This window comes from Lentinula edodes (genome assembly GCF_021015755.1).
Source record: "Lentinula edodes strain Le(Bin) 0899 ss11 chromosome Unknown C8R40scaffold_57, whole genome shotgun sequence".
Taxonomy (NCBI): Eukaryota; Fungi; Basidiomycota; class Agaricomycetes; order Agaricales; family Omphalotaceae; genus Lentinula; species Lentinula edodes.
In genome coordinates, this window is record NW_025764363.1 from 1 (window position 1) to 14321 (window position 14321).

General features: G+C 49.9%; 1 protein-coding gene across 1 annotated transcript; it reads left to right on the top strand.

Annotated features, from left to right (window-relative positions):
* Positions 1-10221: 10221 nt before the first annotated feature.
* C8R40DRAFT_1176871 (uncharacterized protein) lies at positions 10222-13735 on the top strand (the record flags this gene model as incomplete). Its single annotated transcript, XM_046232584.1, has 3 exons — positions 10222-11421; positions 11480-11548; positions 12683-13735. 3 exons carry the CDS (start codon positions 10222-10224, stop codon positions 13733-13735), a joined length of 2322 nt encoding a protein of 773 aa, XP_046080315.1.
* Between the last annotated feature and the right edge of the window lie 586 nt (positions 13736-14321).

Here is a 14321-nt window from a genome sequence, read left to right on the forward strand (position 1 = left end):
GGTCCAGGGAGGTCCCTAAAGCGTAGGTAGAGGAAGTAGGGTTATGGAACCTAGTAGCGTTGCGTAGGAGGAGTTGTACTCGCTAGAACATCAACAGAAGATCGAATAGGTTGTAGAGAGAGAATGAGTATTGAGTGTATAGCTCTGAGAAGGTATATGCCTGGGAGGGGAGGTCCCGGGAACTGGGGGTAGAGGTGGACATCCTCGAGTGTAATGAGAAGCGGCACGTAGTTCGACATAGGGGGTAGCTTCGACGTTACCTAGATTGAGGTCCCAGAACTTGTGGAACAATTTGGGGAGCTCAAGGAGGTTTGGGAGGTTTAGCTCACCAAGGCATTAGGCGTTGGGGAGCTTTAGTATTGTTTGAGGTAGCTTTGAGACTCACTCGATTGCTTAGACGTGAAGTAAAAGCGTGTATGGATCGTATAGATGATCGTTGAGCCGAGAGACAAGAGTTGAGAGAAACAGAGATAAAGAAACAGAGTGTAAAGAGAAATCCGTATGGTTAGCAGGTACAAGGGACAGGGACTGGACCTATGCAAAAGGGTGTGTGTTCATGTCATATACATGCAATTCACCATACGCTTCCCGGCCCGGCCCGGAGCGGCCGGACTTCGGAGTAATTACCTTGTGACTTATTTATTATTCCGAGCTTTCATCGAGGTCTTATGACTACTGTATTTGGGATGTATATAAGCTAGAATACTTTGTACGTTGTAGTCAAGCTTGAAATCAAGTGTACCATCCTATCCCAGTCTTTAATATCTTCTTTACCCTTTGCTTCCGGACTCCCGGATCATCAGGAACCCCATTTCGGCTGCTCATCCCAATCTTGCACTCTTGCCATTATATTCCCGGGGACACCAACAGTGTGTGAAGGGTGTTGCTAATAGCTTCACCGACGTCCCACTCCCAGTGTGTACTACAGGCCAGTACTCGGCTCCGGACCTCGGAGTCATCCCGGGCCATTCCCGGCCCATATCCGACCTCAGAACCTCTATAGTTATTGACCTGTAGGCACGGTCTTGTCAGTTCAAAATATACCAAGCTGGGGCTTTGGGACATTGCAGCGCTACTTAAATAGGTACGGGAAGTGAACAAGAGAACATCTGGGGACATGAGGCAGCTAATCGAGGGAGGGAGGTAATTGAGATTAATACTTAAAGGGGTTGTTGGTTAGGAGGGTTTTCATATGCATGTCGGGGTGAAGGACATTTGGGTAGGTATGTCAGAAATACTTGGGGAGGTGCCTGGTGGTACTTGGGGAGGTGCAGAGGAGGTACAGGAGGTGGATAGGACGTATGACAACGTATGGTGTCAAGTCCATGCCGCGGGCCTCCATTCCGCCGCTCGGTACTCCGAAGATCTGCTCTTTATTGTAATCTCTCTCCTATTGTTCTTTCTCGCTACACATATCCTTTCGTTCTAGTCTCTCATTATTGTCTTTTACTCTTTCGTTCTAGTCTCTCCTTATTGTCTTTTACTCTACCCTGCAGGTACTACTCGTATAGCTCCTAGTAGTTAGTCTAGCGCTCCGCACCGATGCGCCGTTCCGTAGATATAAATACTGCCTGTACGCTACTGTAGTTCCTCAGTTTAATTATCAACTTAGATCGACTTGGATTCCCTCCTTTACTCTGTGCTCCTCTAAGTCTTCAGGCTCACTGCCTTGAAGTACTCTCTACCCTACCTTAGGACTTATACATCCTCTGGTTCGCTCCTCGTCACCGGCGATACCGCCGCTCCGGCCTGGCTGCTACTTAGCTCCTCTCTCTCTACTCTCGCTCTCCGGGGACTAACGGCGTAACGGCGGTGTTGTTAATAACTTCACTACTGTCCCATTCGTCTTCCGCACTTAGGCACCTTGTAGCTTTGGCACGGTTACACGGTGTACATGATCTTAACAGTATAATTAAACTCAATCCGTTAACGTCGTACTGACATATCATTTTTATGCCTCCGAAAACTCGAGCTCAATCTAGAGCTAACTCCGAAGAAAACACTTTCTTCACTACAGCTCAATCATTTGCCCCATTCTCCGACTCTATCTCTGCCATCGGTCAACCACGTCGCCGTAATCGCGGTTTCGGTCCAGCTACAGTCCCAACTACGTCAACTCTTCCTGAAGCTATGGAAGAGGAACAACAATTCGAATACAGCACCTTGTACACTGGTGACGGACAACCTGTCCAAGTCTTGACCCCTCGCCGTGGACAACCCCCCGTGGTCGCTCCGGCTCGGGGCCGGTCTACTACTCGAATTGATTCCCCAATCCTCCAAGCCATAGCCCGCCGTACGGGTAAACAACCCCAACGTCGTGCTACTTCTGAATCTCCTCGTGACCCACCTCCTCATTTCGATTTGGATACTGGTGATCACGATGATCAAGACCCTCCTGTCGACCCCGACGATCCGGGTGCCGACAACAACAATGACGATTCCGGCGGTTTACCGCGTGGTGAGCCTGGTGACCCCAGTGGACCTGGTGGTCCTGGTGGTCCCGGCGGTCCCGGCGGTCCTGGTGGACCTGGTGGACCTCGTTCTCCCATATCTCCTGACATCCCCAACGAGCAACGTGCTATGTTGGAACTCCTCTCGGGGTTCAAGGGTTCCATTGAGACCCTTGGCACCGTCCTCGCCGCCCTCGGCCGCCCTTCTGACAGCTCTGAATCCAAGAGCAAGGTCAAGGAGCCAGAGGTCTTCGACGGTTCGGATCCCCGAAAACTCAAGACGTTCTTCGTCAATCTCGCCCTGGTCTTTAATGACCGTCCAAAGTACTTCACCGACCAAAGGAAGGTGAACTATACCCTCTCCTATCTCAGTGGGTCAGCCAAAGAATGGTTTGTCCCTGATATCCTCGACCCGGATCTCGACTCGCTGCCGGCCTGGACGTCCTCCTTCAAAGCCCTTGTAAAGGAGCTTCAGGACAATTTCGGCGTTTACGACGCCCAAGGCGAGGCCGAAGATTCTCTCGGTAATCTGAAGATGAAGGAAACCGAGAACATCCGGAAATACAATATCCGGTTCAACACCCTGGCTGCTAGTACCAACTGGGATTCTGCTGCCCTGAAATGGGCTTATGGACGAGGCTTAGCTGAACGCATCAAGGACGAAATGGCGCGTTTGCCCGAGCCGGCGACGCTCGCCGATTATCGTCAAGAAGTTCTTCGTATTGACAATCGTTATTGGAAACGCGAGGAAACTAGAAAGCGTGAGGCTGGTAAGCCTTTTATTGCTCGGAACCCGAAGAAGGGTTCCTCGGACTTCAAGACTGGTTCTACTAACCAGCAAAACAATTCTCAGCCTTCGGGCTCTTCGGCGCCGTTCACGCCGAAACCTAAACCCTTCTCTGGTGGTAAGCCTAACAACAATGGTAAGCCCCAGAATTCTGCGAATTCCGGCCAATCCGGCGGTCAGCGCCCCGCGTTCAACCATCTAGGAGCAGATGGTAAAGTACTTCCCTCCGAACGGGAAAGGAGGATGAAGAACAACCTTTGTCTCTTCTGCGGTGGTAAGCATCAGATTGCTTACTGCAATAAGCGAAAGGCCCGAGAATCGAAGGGCCGCGCTGCCGAGGTTGAAGAAACCCCCGAAGCAACCATTGAGGTTGTTGAAGAGGATTCGGAAAACTAGTCCGCAGCTCTTGTTCCCCGGTACGAAACGGGAGCTGCGTTGATCAGGTTCGTACCTCACCTGGGGAGTTATATCTCAACGCGTCCGCTCTTTCTTCCATTGAACGATCTCTTGTAATATCATTGACTACTGAATTTCCTTTGTCCGATTCGGCCGCGCCGGCCGAACCTATCTCTGCTCTTCTTAAATTTCCTACTCTTGTTGATTCTGGTTCTACTGACTCTTTCATCGATACTCGTTATGTTTCTCAAAATTCCATTCCTACGACCAAAATCTCTCCTGTTAATCTTCGTCTCTTTGATGGTTCATTATCTTCTAAACCCATTACCGATATGGCGAATATCGCCGTTCGGTTCCCTTCTGGCGAGCTGCTTCTATTACCCTTTTATGTTACACATTTAGATTCATCTTGTAAAGCAGTACTAGGTTACAGTTTCTTATCCCGCTACAATCCGTTGATTGACTGGGCATCTCGAAACATTACGTTCCGTAACACTTCACATCCTGATTCTCCACAGACGTCTGTGCCTTCTGCCATCAACCCCGTTGTTGCAAAGGTCGCTGTTCCGCTACCGGAACTTTCGCCGTCGGTTTCACCGACAATTCTGGAGACCCCTCCTGGGGACTCACCTCGCTCTCGCTCTCGCTCCCGCTCTCGGACGTTACGGGCCAAGCCCCTTTCGTCCAAATTCCCTTTTGAACCCATCTATTCTTATCCTACGGTCTCTCAATTCGCTGCTCAACTGGAAACTCCCGAGGTCGACATTGCACTTGTCAGTGCTGCAGTCTTTAACAGGGCTTGCAAGGATGCTGGTATGGAACCCATCTTACTTCGTGCTATCCACTCAGAGGTCGCGGCCCGCGCCGCCGACCGCTCTTCCACCACTCCTACTGTCCCTCCACTCCATCCTTCTATCCCAGAAGAGTACGCAGAATTTGCAGACGTCTTCGACGAGATTGCTGCAGATTCACTTCCTGAACACAGACCTTACGACCTAAAGATTGACTTGGAAGAGGGCGCTTCGCCGCCTCTCGGCCGTATTTACCCTTTGTCTGAAAAGGAGCTAGTCGCCCTTAAAGACTTTATTGACAAACAGCTGGCTACTGGTGCCATCACCCCATCATCCTCTCCTCACGGCGCTCCGGTCCTTTTTGTCCCGAAGAAGGACGGCAAACTTCGCCTTTGCGTCGACTTCCGTGGACTCAATCGTATCACCAAAAAGGATCGTTACCCACTCCCACTCATTTCAGACCTTCTCGACGCTCCGAAAAGAGCTAAAATATATACCAAATTGGATCTCGCTCACGCTTATCATCTGGTCAGAATCGCTGAAGGTGATGAATGGAAGACCACCTTTCGGACCCGTTACGGCTCTTACGAATGGAAGGTCATGCCGTTCGGCCTTACGAACGCCCCTGCGGCTTTCCAGCGGTTTGTTAATGACATCTTCTCTGACATGCTCGATGTCTGTGTCATCGTCTATCTTGACGATATTCTAATCTACTCTGATACGCCAGAAGAACACCGAGAACACGTTAAGGAGGTTCTTCGGCGGTTACGGAAACATCGGCTTTACGCCAACCCCGAGAAGTGCGAATTCAATATGGATACTGTTGAGTATTTGGGTTACATTCTTTCTCCCGACGGATTGACTATGTCCAAGGAGAAAGTTCAGACCGTTCTAGAGTGGCCGGTTCCGAGGAAGGTTAAGGACATTCAGTCCTTCCTGGGTTTTGCAAACTTCTATCGTCGTTTTATTTATAATTATAGTGATATCGTTGTGCCGATGACTCGGCTTACCCGAAAAGGCGCTTCCTGGATCTGGGACAGCAGCTGTCAAGAGGCCTTCGAAAATCTCAAAATCGCTTTCACTTCTGCGCCGATACTGGCCCATTGGGAGCCGAATCGCCCACTTATCGTGGAGACCGACGCTTCCGATTATGCCATTGCGGCTATTCTTTCCATCCAATATGCTGACGGTGAAATTCATCCTTTAGCCTTCCTTTCCAGAACGCTTCATGCGGCGGAACTCAATTACGATACCCACGACAAAGAGCTACTGGCCATCTTCGAGGCTTTTAAAGCTTGGCGTCATTATCTGGAAGGTTCGGGTGATCCGGTGGACGTCGTCACCGATCACAAAAATCTTGAGTATTTCTCTACTACCAAGGTTCTCACCCGCCGACAGGTCCGATGGTCAGAATTTTTACATCAATTTAATATGGTCATTCGCTTCCGACCGGGGAAACTCGGCGAGAAACCTGATTCAATAACTAGACGCTGGGACGTCTACCCTAAAGAGGGGGATATCGGCTACGCCCAAGTGAACCCTCATAACTTTCGCCCTATCTTTACTAACGAACAACTCACTGCGTCCCTTCGAGCTACCTTCCTGGAAGGCCCGGTTTTACGAGCCTCGATTATCATGGATATCGAAGCCCTACACCAAGCTATCATTCTCGCCCTTCCCGCCGACCCGAACTCCGTTGCTGGTTTGGAACTTGCAAAAGATCCTTCCAATGAACGTTGGAGCTTAGGTAGCGACAAGCTACTACGCCTTGACGACCGTATTTATGTCCCTAATCACGGCGATCTTCGCCTTCAAGTCCTTCGCTATTTCCATGATCATCCACTCTCCGGCCATTTCGGCCAGAACCGCACTCTCGAAGCTGTACGTCGTCAATACACCTGGCCCAAGGTCAGAGACTTTGTTCGTGACTACGTTACCTCTTGCACTATCTGTGGTCGCAATAAGCCCCGCCGTCATCGGCCTTACGGCTTGTTGAAACCTCTGCCGGTTCCGGTCCGACCATGGGATTCCATCTCCATGGACTTCATTGAACAACTGCCAATGTCGAATGGTTATACAGCTATCCTAGTCGTCGTGGATCGATCTTCCAAACAAGCTATATTTATTCCAACTCACGACACCATTACTTCCGAACAATTAGCTGAGCTTTTTGTTATTCACGTCTTCTCTAAGCATGGTGTTCCTAATCATGTTACTTCCGATCGTGGTTCCGAATTTGTTTCGGCGTTCTTCCGGGCTCTCGGTAAAGCGCTCTCCATGGAACTTCACTATACCTCTGGATATCATCCGGAAGCCGACGGGCAAACTGAGCGTGTCAATCAGACTCTCGAGCAGTACATCAGGATCTACTGTTCCTACCAACAAGATGACTGGTCACCTTTACTTCCGATCGCCGAGTTCGCCTATAATAACGCTCCCAACGCTTCCACAGGTATTACTCCATTCTTCGCTAACAAAGGATACCACCCAAATATCACCGTTCGGCCCGAGGTCGACATGAAGTCTGACCTAGCCAGAGACTTCGTCGTCAACCTCGATGAACTCCACGTCTTCCTTCGAGAGGAAATCCTTTTAGCTCAGTCTCGTTACAAGGAACAAGCTGACAGGAAAAGAATCTCGCACCCGGAGTTTCCGATCGGCTCCGAAGTATTCGTTCTTGCTAAGCACATTCGTTCTACTCGTCCTACTGAAAAATTCTCAGAAAAATATCTTGGTCCTTTCAAGGTCATCAGTCGACCTGGTACTCTGTCTTACGAGCTCAAACTCCCAGACTATCTTCGCCGCATTCACCCGGTTTTCCACGTCTCACAGCTGGAGCCGGTTACGCCGAATCCGTTCCCGAATCGTACTCAATCTCCTCCACCTCCAATCGAAGTTGATGGTGAAGAGGAGTACAACGTTGCCGAAATCCTCGACTCCAAGTTGGACAGAAGGTACAAACGTTGTCCTCTACGTTATTACATTCGGTGGGCCGGTTATGAAGGTACCGACGATGAGTTCTCCTGGGTTGCCGCTGATGAATTACATGCGGACGAACTGGTACCCGCATTCCACGCTCGATACCCTTTGAAACCTGGACCTTGATCACAAAAAAATCATTTTATTCCTTTCCCCGTTTCCGCCGCGCTCCGCCGAAGTTTACTTCGTGTGTTTAGAGGGTAAACACAATGATAGTAAATTGAGTGTTTATCTCTCTCTCTTATTTGCTTATTATGGTTTCTTTAATCACAGTTTTCACTTAGTTTCCATTTACACTTACACTACTTATACTAAACTAATTTATTTCTTACGCCGCCTCGCGGCCCATTCGCCTTCCGACTTCAAAATTGCGTTGAACAGTTATTTATATACAAAAGTCCAAAAAACAAAACAAGATTATACAGGAGGCAGAGGACTACAAGAAGTTACAAGAAGGGCCGCAGGGCCGATGTCCGATGTCCGTGACTCTACTACTCTACTAACTCCTTCTCTTTTCCTTTGTCAGAGGTCACCGTCTTCGCCGTCGTCGGCGCCGGTGCCTCCCCCTCTCCTCCTTCCTCTACCTCCATCTCTTCTTTTTCCTCCTCCTCTTCTTCGTCACTCTCCCTCACAACCCTCCGCCGCTTCAGCGGACGCCGCCGCTCGGTAGTTTCCCTCGACGGTCCAGCCGTCGCCGATCCTCCTCCCATTCCCATCATTGCCATTCTCGTCTCCATGGCTATCAGGCGGGCATGGTCGTCTTCTTGCCTCCTCAACAGTTGGCGGAGGTATTGGTGGGTTTTCGAGTCCGCCTCTCGTAGCGCCCGGCTGTCCGCCAGACTCTGAGCCATTTGGCTCTCCAAGACGGCAATTCGTTCGCCGGAACCGCCTTCCCGTTGTTTCGAGGTTGTGGGGCGCCCCGAGTAGGAACACCTCACCTTGGCATCGTGACAGGGCTTACAAATAATCGAACTCCTCTTGCCTGCCTGCATTTGGCAAGGGAGTTTTTTGGTCTTGCACCGTTCGCAAGGTGCGCGGTCTTCGTCGTCGTCGTCGTCGTCCCCGTCATCGCCGTCGTCGGGATCTCCGCCCACCGGCTAGAAACAAAAGCGTTAGTAAGGGGAGTGGAACCACAAAACCTTGACTCACCTGGGCATTTGCCTTCCCTTTTCCTTTCGCCGCTCGCCGAAGTTCCACCGTAGGCCTCCTTGGGGAAGCAGACACTTCACTTGGAGAAGTCTCCCTCTGACTTCTGGCGGTCGCCGCCTCGGCCAACAGCCTCCTCCGTTCCAAAACCTCTTCTTCTTGCTGACGAGCCCGAATGGCCCGCTCTCGCGCCTCCTGCGCCGCTCGCTCTCGGACTGCTGCCGCCCTTGCAGCCTTTTCCTCCGCGGCCTTCTTCGCCGCTGCCGCCGCCTTCCTCGCCCTTACTCTTTCTACCCTTTCCTGCGCCTTGCGGATTATGTCGTCCTCGTCCTCTTCCTCCAAACCTTCCTCGTCATGGGCGGTAAGGTCGATGGGTGGCGGTGGGGCGGGTCGTGACCTCGAAGGGCCGGCGGTAGTAGAGACGGTAGTGGTGGTAGTGCGACTAGTCATTGTTCGAACTTAGAAGTTTTGGGAACTTGGGTCTTATCGGCGAAACTATGGGCCTTTTATATGGCAAAATTGCGCACGGACCAGCGAAAATTTTCCTTCAAATTGTACTTGGTGTACGGTGTACCGAAAATTTTCACGGATGACTAACGCCAATTCCCGGTACTAACGGCGTTTGAAAATTTTCCTGCTGACTGATAGGCCAAATTCCCGATGCTGACGGCCATTAAAATTTTTCTTTGGTGACTAACCAACTCCCGGTATTAATGGCTTTCGAGGGCTCAAGCCTAAGAGGGGAATACTGTCAAGTCCATGCCGCGGGCCTCCATTCCGCCGCTCGGTACTCCGAAGATCTGCTCTTTATTGTAATCTCTCTCCTATTGTTCTTTCTCGCTACACATATCCTTTCGTTCTAGTCTCTCATTATTGTCTTTTACTCTTTCGTTCTAGTCTCTCCTTATTGTCTTTTACTCTACCCTGCAGGTACTACTCGTATAGCTCCTAGTAGTTAGTCTAGCGCTCCGCACCGATGCGCCGTTCCGTAGATATAAATACTGCCTGTACGCTACTGTAGTTCCTCAGTTTAATTATCAACTTAGATCGACTTGGATTCCCTCCTTTACTCTGTGCTCCTCTAAGTCTTCAGGCTCACTGCCTTGAAGTACTCTCTACCCTACCTTAGGACTTATACATCCTCTGGTTCGCTCCTCGTCACCGGCGATACCGCCGCTCCGGCCTGGCTGCTACTTAGCTCCTCTCTCTCTACTCTCGCTCTCCGGGGACTAACGGCGTAACGGCGGTGTTGTTAATAACTTCACTACTGTCCCATTCGTCTTCCGCACTTAGGCACCTTGTAGCTTTGGCACGGTTACACGGTGTACATGATCTTAACATATGGCGGGTACTGGGACTGGTCTGGTTGTAGCCAGGGCATGACATTACCCCCCCTTGTAACCCCTTTGCGCCCTCGCAATGGGTAGACGCGTTTTTCTGGGCAGTCACCTGACATTCACATGGTACCTGAAAATTTTCTTGTTGAAGTCCGTCAGATACTTGCTTTTCCCTCTCTTCCACCACCTCAGTTTTACGAGTCAAAACTCCTCTAACTGCGATGTCTCCTCCACCTGCTTGACCTCTTTCACGCACACCGTCTCCTCTGTTACCCACCCTGACCGCTTTGGGAGAGGTACCTTCCCCGGCTCCTGAATCCGATGGGGAGGTGGAAATGGATCAACTGGCCTTCACCATCGAGTCGCTGTCTCGCCCCCAACTCCAGTTGTTTGAGACAGTTTTTAATACTGGCAAGCCACTATCGGGTTATTGTCAGGACGACCCTTTGTGGCCTCTTCTGGCGGAGGTAGCTTCCCCTTGTTCCAACTGTGTAAAGTCCCCAGGCAAATGTAAGGTTCTGCTGAACTCCCCTTGCTGTACCAACTGCTCTGCAAAAAAGACTTGTAGTCTGGGGAAGGTCCTTCGGTATCGGTATTTCACTCATCATTGCAGTCAAGACATTGCATACAGCCGTAGGTTTTTGGAGCTCCATGGAACTCCTATACATCAATCGACATGGGGTATTCCTTTGAGCACCTGGCATCAATACGATGCTGCCCTTCAAGCTCGTACCTCCTCGACCTCCACCCTCCTAGAACTGAACATGCTTGATAAGCAGGATACTGCTGAGACTGATCAGCAAGAGTTCCAGAAGTTCCTCGCTTTGCAACAGGGTGAGGCAGTCGTCGCGGCGAAATGTAAGCGCAATCGTTCCCCTTTGCCTGTGGCTGGTCCTTCCAGCAAAAAGGTTCGGTTGGATGGTTCCAAAAAGTGTTCCCGTCGTAGGACCCCTGTGGAGGGGGCAGCTCAGGAGTCTCCCCGTCATATCCGACTGGTGGTTCCTCCAGGTCATTCAATGGCAGCCTCCACTTCCACTCCTGCTCTCCCTCGCGCCCCTCCCTCCTCCATGGAGGTATCTGTCAGGGATGAACCCGTGCAGGGTCCCAGTGGTTTGGTTCAGTTGGCAGCTGCTGCCGAGGTCCAGTCTGGTGTGGTTCAGCGGCTTGTTTCCCCTTCCCCTGTTATGTCACCTATAAAGGGTATTGGGTCCGACCCCCTTCCTTCCAACATGCCACCCACTTCACGTTCGTTATTAGTACCCCGCACTCTCATCGCCCATCCCTATCGCGCTGAGAATCAGCATCTCCTTGCTTGGGTCCGATCACTAGAGTCCCAGCTTGCCGATTCTCAGCAGGAGAATTCTTCTCTCACCACTGCCCTTCAGGATACTTCCCATGCCCTCGATGCTCGTCAATGGGAGGTCGAACAACTTCGGTCCTCCAGCCACGAGGTCCTTCAGCACAAGGTCGAGTATCGCAGTGTGTTGGACCAGTTCCATGCACTGGACAGGGCTTTATCGGTGTTTCCTGGTCAGGTAAGTCATGATTTAACTGGTATTCACTTCCCTTTTAATTTGACTTCCCCCCTTGTAGACTGTTGTTCAGCGTCTCCAAGCATTGGAGGAGGAGCTTCGCGTTGTAAAAAGGGATCGCGACATTGCGGTGATATGCTGACTCTGGGCTATGCATAAAATGCTAGTGCAAGTTCTAACACTCACACCAACACCAACACAAACCATCATCAAACACTAAGTTCAAGGGGTTTATCATTGAAAAAGCAAGATCACACTGCAACTCTACAAATATCTTCATCATGTGGGTATAATGTATAGGTTGAATAGTTTTTCTTCTCGAGATTCTATCAAACTCGGGCATGCTAAATCTTTCTTTGACTTTATCTGAACTGAACAAAACCTCTGATTTGTATTATACACTACAAGTACAATCCACAGAAAGAGTGTGCACTACTCACAGCACTCTGACTGCTATTAACTCTGAAGCATAATGGTAATCTGTGACTTTGAACTTTCTTTCTTTCTATCTTTCTTAAACTCTAACTTGTTTAAAGTGAAAGTTAACACTGTATCATCTTTGTTTAAAGTGCACTTGTCACTATAGCCAGAAGCTACTAACCAACCAACCAAATCCTCTCAGAAGTGGGGGGGAAAGTGCTTGTTCCCATTTAGAGGCCAGTACCCTCCTTATATATCCTCAAAATAACCCTTAACAACTGATATCAATCATTGTAGCATGTGGAATTCTTGTAGCATGTGCTGATTTTGATGGAAATCATGCTGCATCTCGGAGTAGCATGTGGACCTGTTGTACCATGTGCTACCTTTGATGGAAATCATGCTGTACATCGGAAGGCTTTCCGGATGAGGGACATATGCTAAATCAATTCTGATATTCTCGGAATTAAGTCCAGAGGTCCGGAGTATTGTTATCTTTCAATCTAATCATTCAGCCCTATTGCGATGCTATACAAAGGTGAAGCTCGGAACACTTTAACTCTGCAGATATTGTCATAGTCCAAGTCAAACACAAGTGTGGGTTTTAGTATTAGAGCTTTATTACTTGGAAATACAACTGTATTATGCTATGAAGACCCACTTGAGTGTCATTCAGATGCAATCACTGTGTAGTTCTGTGTGTTTTCTCTGAATACAATGTACTGTTCAGTCTCAGCATCACTGATAGTACTTTACAGTTGAAAATGCATAATTACTGCATTATAGACTCAGATAAAAATGGGTCATATCAGCGGTGGAGGAGCTTTCCACTACTTCCCGTAAGGCTTCTGAGTTAAAGACAGCCCTACTGCAGCAACAGGGTCTGGTAGACGAAACCAATGCTTTGGCGACCCATCAGCGTCGTCGTTTGGAGGAGTTCCGGGAGGAGGCCCATCATACTCGAGATCGTGCCACCTTCGTGGAGCAGATGATCAAGGAGTATCCGGACGAGGGTTTCTACGAGGTGGTTCTACCTCCCCTTTCTCAACTGGAGGAGGACCTTCTCCGTGTCGCCACCTTTGCACACTGCCTTTATCGTTCCAATCCCACCACTGTCCTCCATCATCACAGTCGTTATATCGGTGCCATCATTGAGGCAGTCATTGCCTTTCTCCGACGTGGTCTGGACTCTGACGTCCCTGACGTCATTGCCCACAACTTCCAACTTGCTCTGGATTACATGCAAACAGCCCGGGGTATTCACGGGGATCTTTATATGTGGTCCATCAGCAGCATTCAGTGGTTTTTCAACAACGCGGTGGATGAGGACGAGGGTCTCCATCGCCTGGTGTTAGAGCATTCCCGGTTTGACAACGATGGTCCTTTTCTGACCGCGGCTCAGCATGCCGGTTCCGCAGCCCCTCCCGAGGGTTCAATGGAGCCACCCCTCCATCGTCGGATGTTGGTGCTATCGACCGCCTTTCCTCATCAAGATGGTTCTGAAAGGTGGGACAATGTTGTCCCCGCCATCCCTAGTCTTGACCAGTCAATGGTCGTATGGGAGCAGTTAATGCTGGAGTACCTTCACCACATAACTGATACCCCAATGTCCGTTCCAGTGCCATCGGACGAGCCTCCCTCTGCTGTAGGTGAAGGTGTTTCTTCTCTCCCTGCTTCCTCTCATGTTCCTCTGTTCCTCCCTGAACAGGACTCTCCGACCTCCCCTTCTCCCCCTCCTCCTTCTCCCAGTCTTCCTCTGCTCTTTGGTTCAGTAGCAGATCTAGCCATTGATCTTACTGGGGGTGACGACGAATTGTACGAGCCGGAGGAATCACATCGTGCTCGGGTCTCTGAGGTGGATGGGATGGATGCTGTCCCAAAGGAGGAATTGTTGTAGTACTTCATTGTCATTTCTTGTAATAGATCCTTGTCGCTAAATCATAGAAAATTGAAATGTCTTTTTTGTCTTTTTTTTTAAAGTGAGATCATAGTGAGTCCGAAAATATGTTCTGTCATTAGTTTGTCGTTAGTATCATGGGGTTTTGGTTGTCCCCCTCCCCTCCTGTCTCTCTCTTTAGTCCCCGTACCCCCTTTTGCCCTCTAACGGGTCCTCCTCATCTTCTCGTGCTTCCCTTTCCAGAGAGTCCCAGTGTGCCTGCAATGGCCAGCATTTCCTTGAATGCTTATTGTGCCAGCTCCGCAGCGGTGCAGTGGAACCCGCCATACCTTCCCATCCTACCCAGGAGTTGAATTCGTCGCCGTACCCCTCCCATTTAACCAGGTATTCTATCTCTCTTGGTCGTCCCTTTATTGGTTTTGAATCTAGGATGCTTTCGACGAAGTGTTCCGTCTTCCCTTTTATAAAGACTGGGGGAGGTGGAGAGTTCCGTCGTTTGAACTTATCGTGGAAGTGAGGTTTCAACCTGTCTACATGGAACACATTATGAATCTTGTGGAGGTCCCCAGGGAGGTCCAATCGGTAA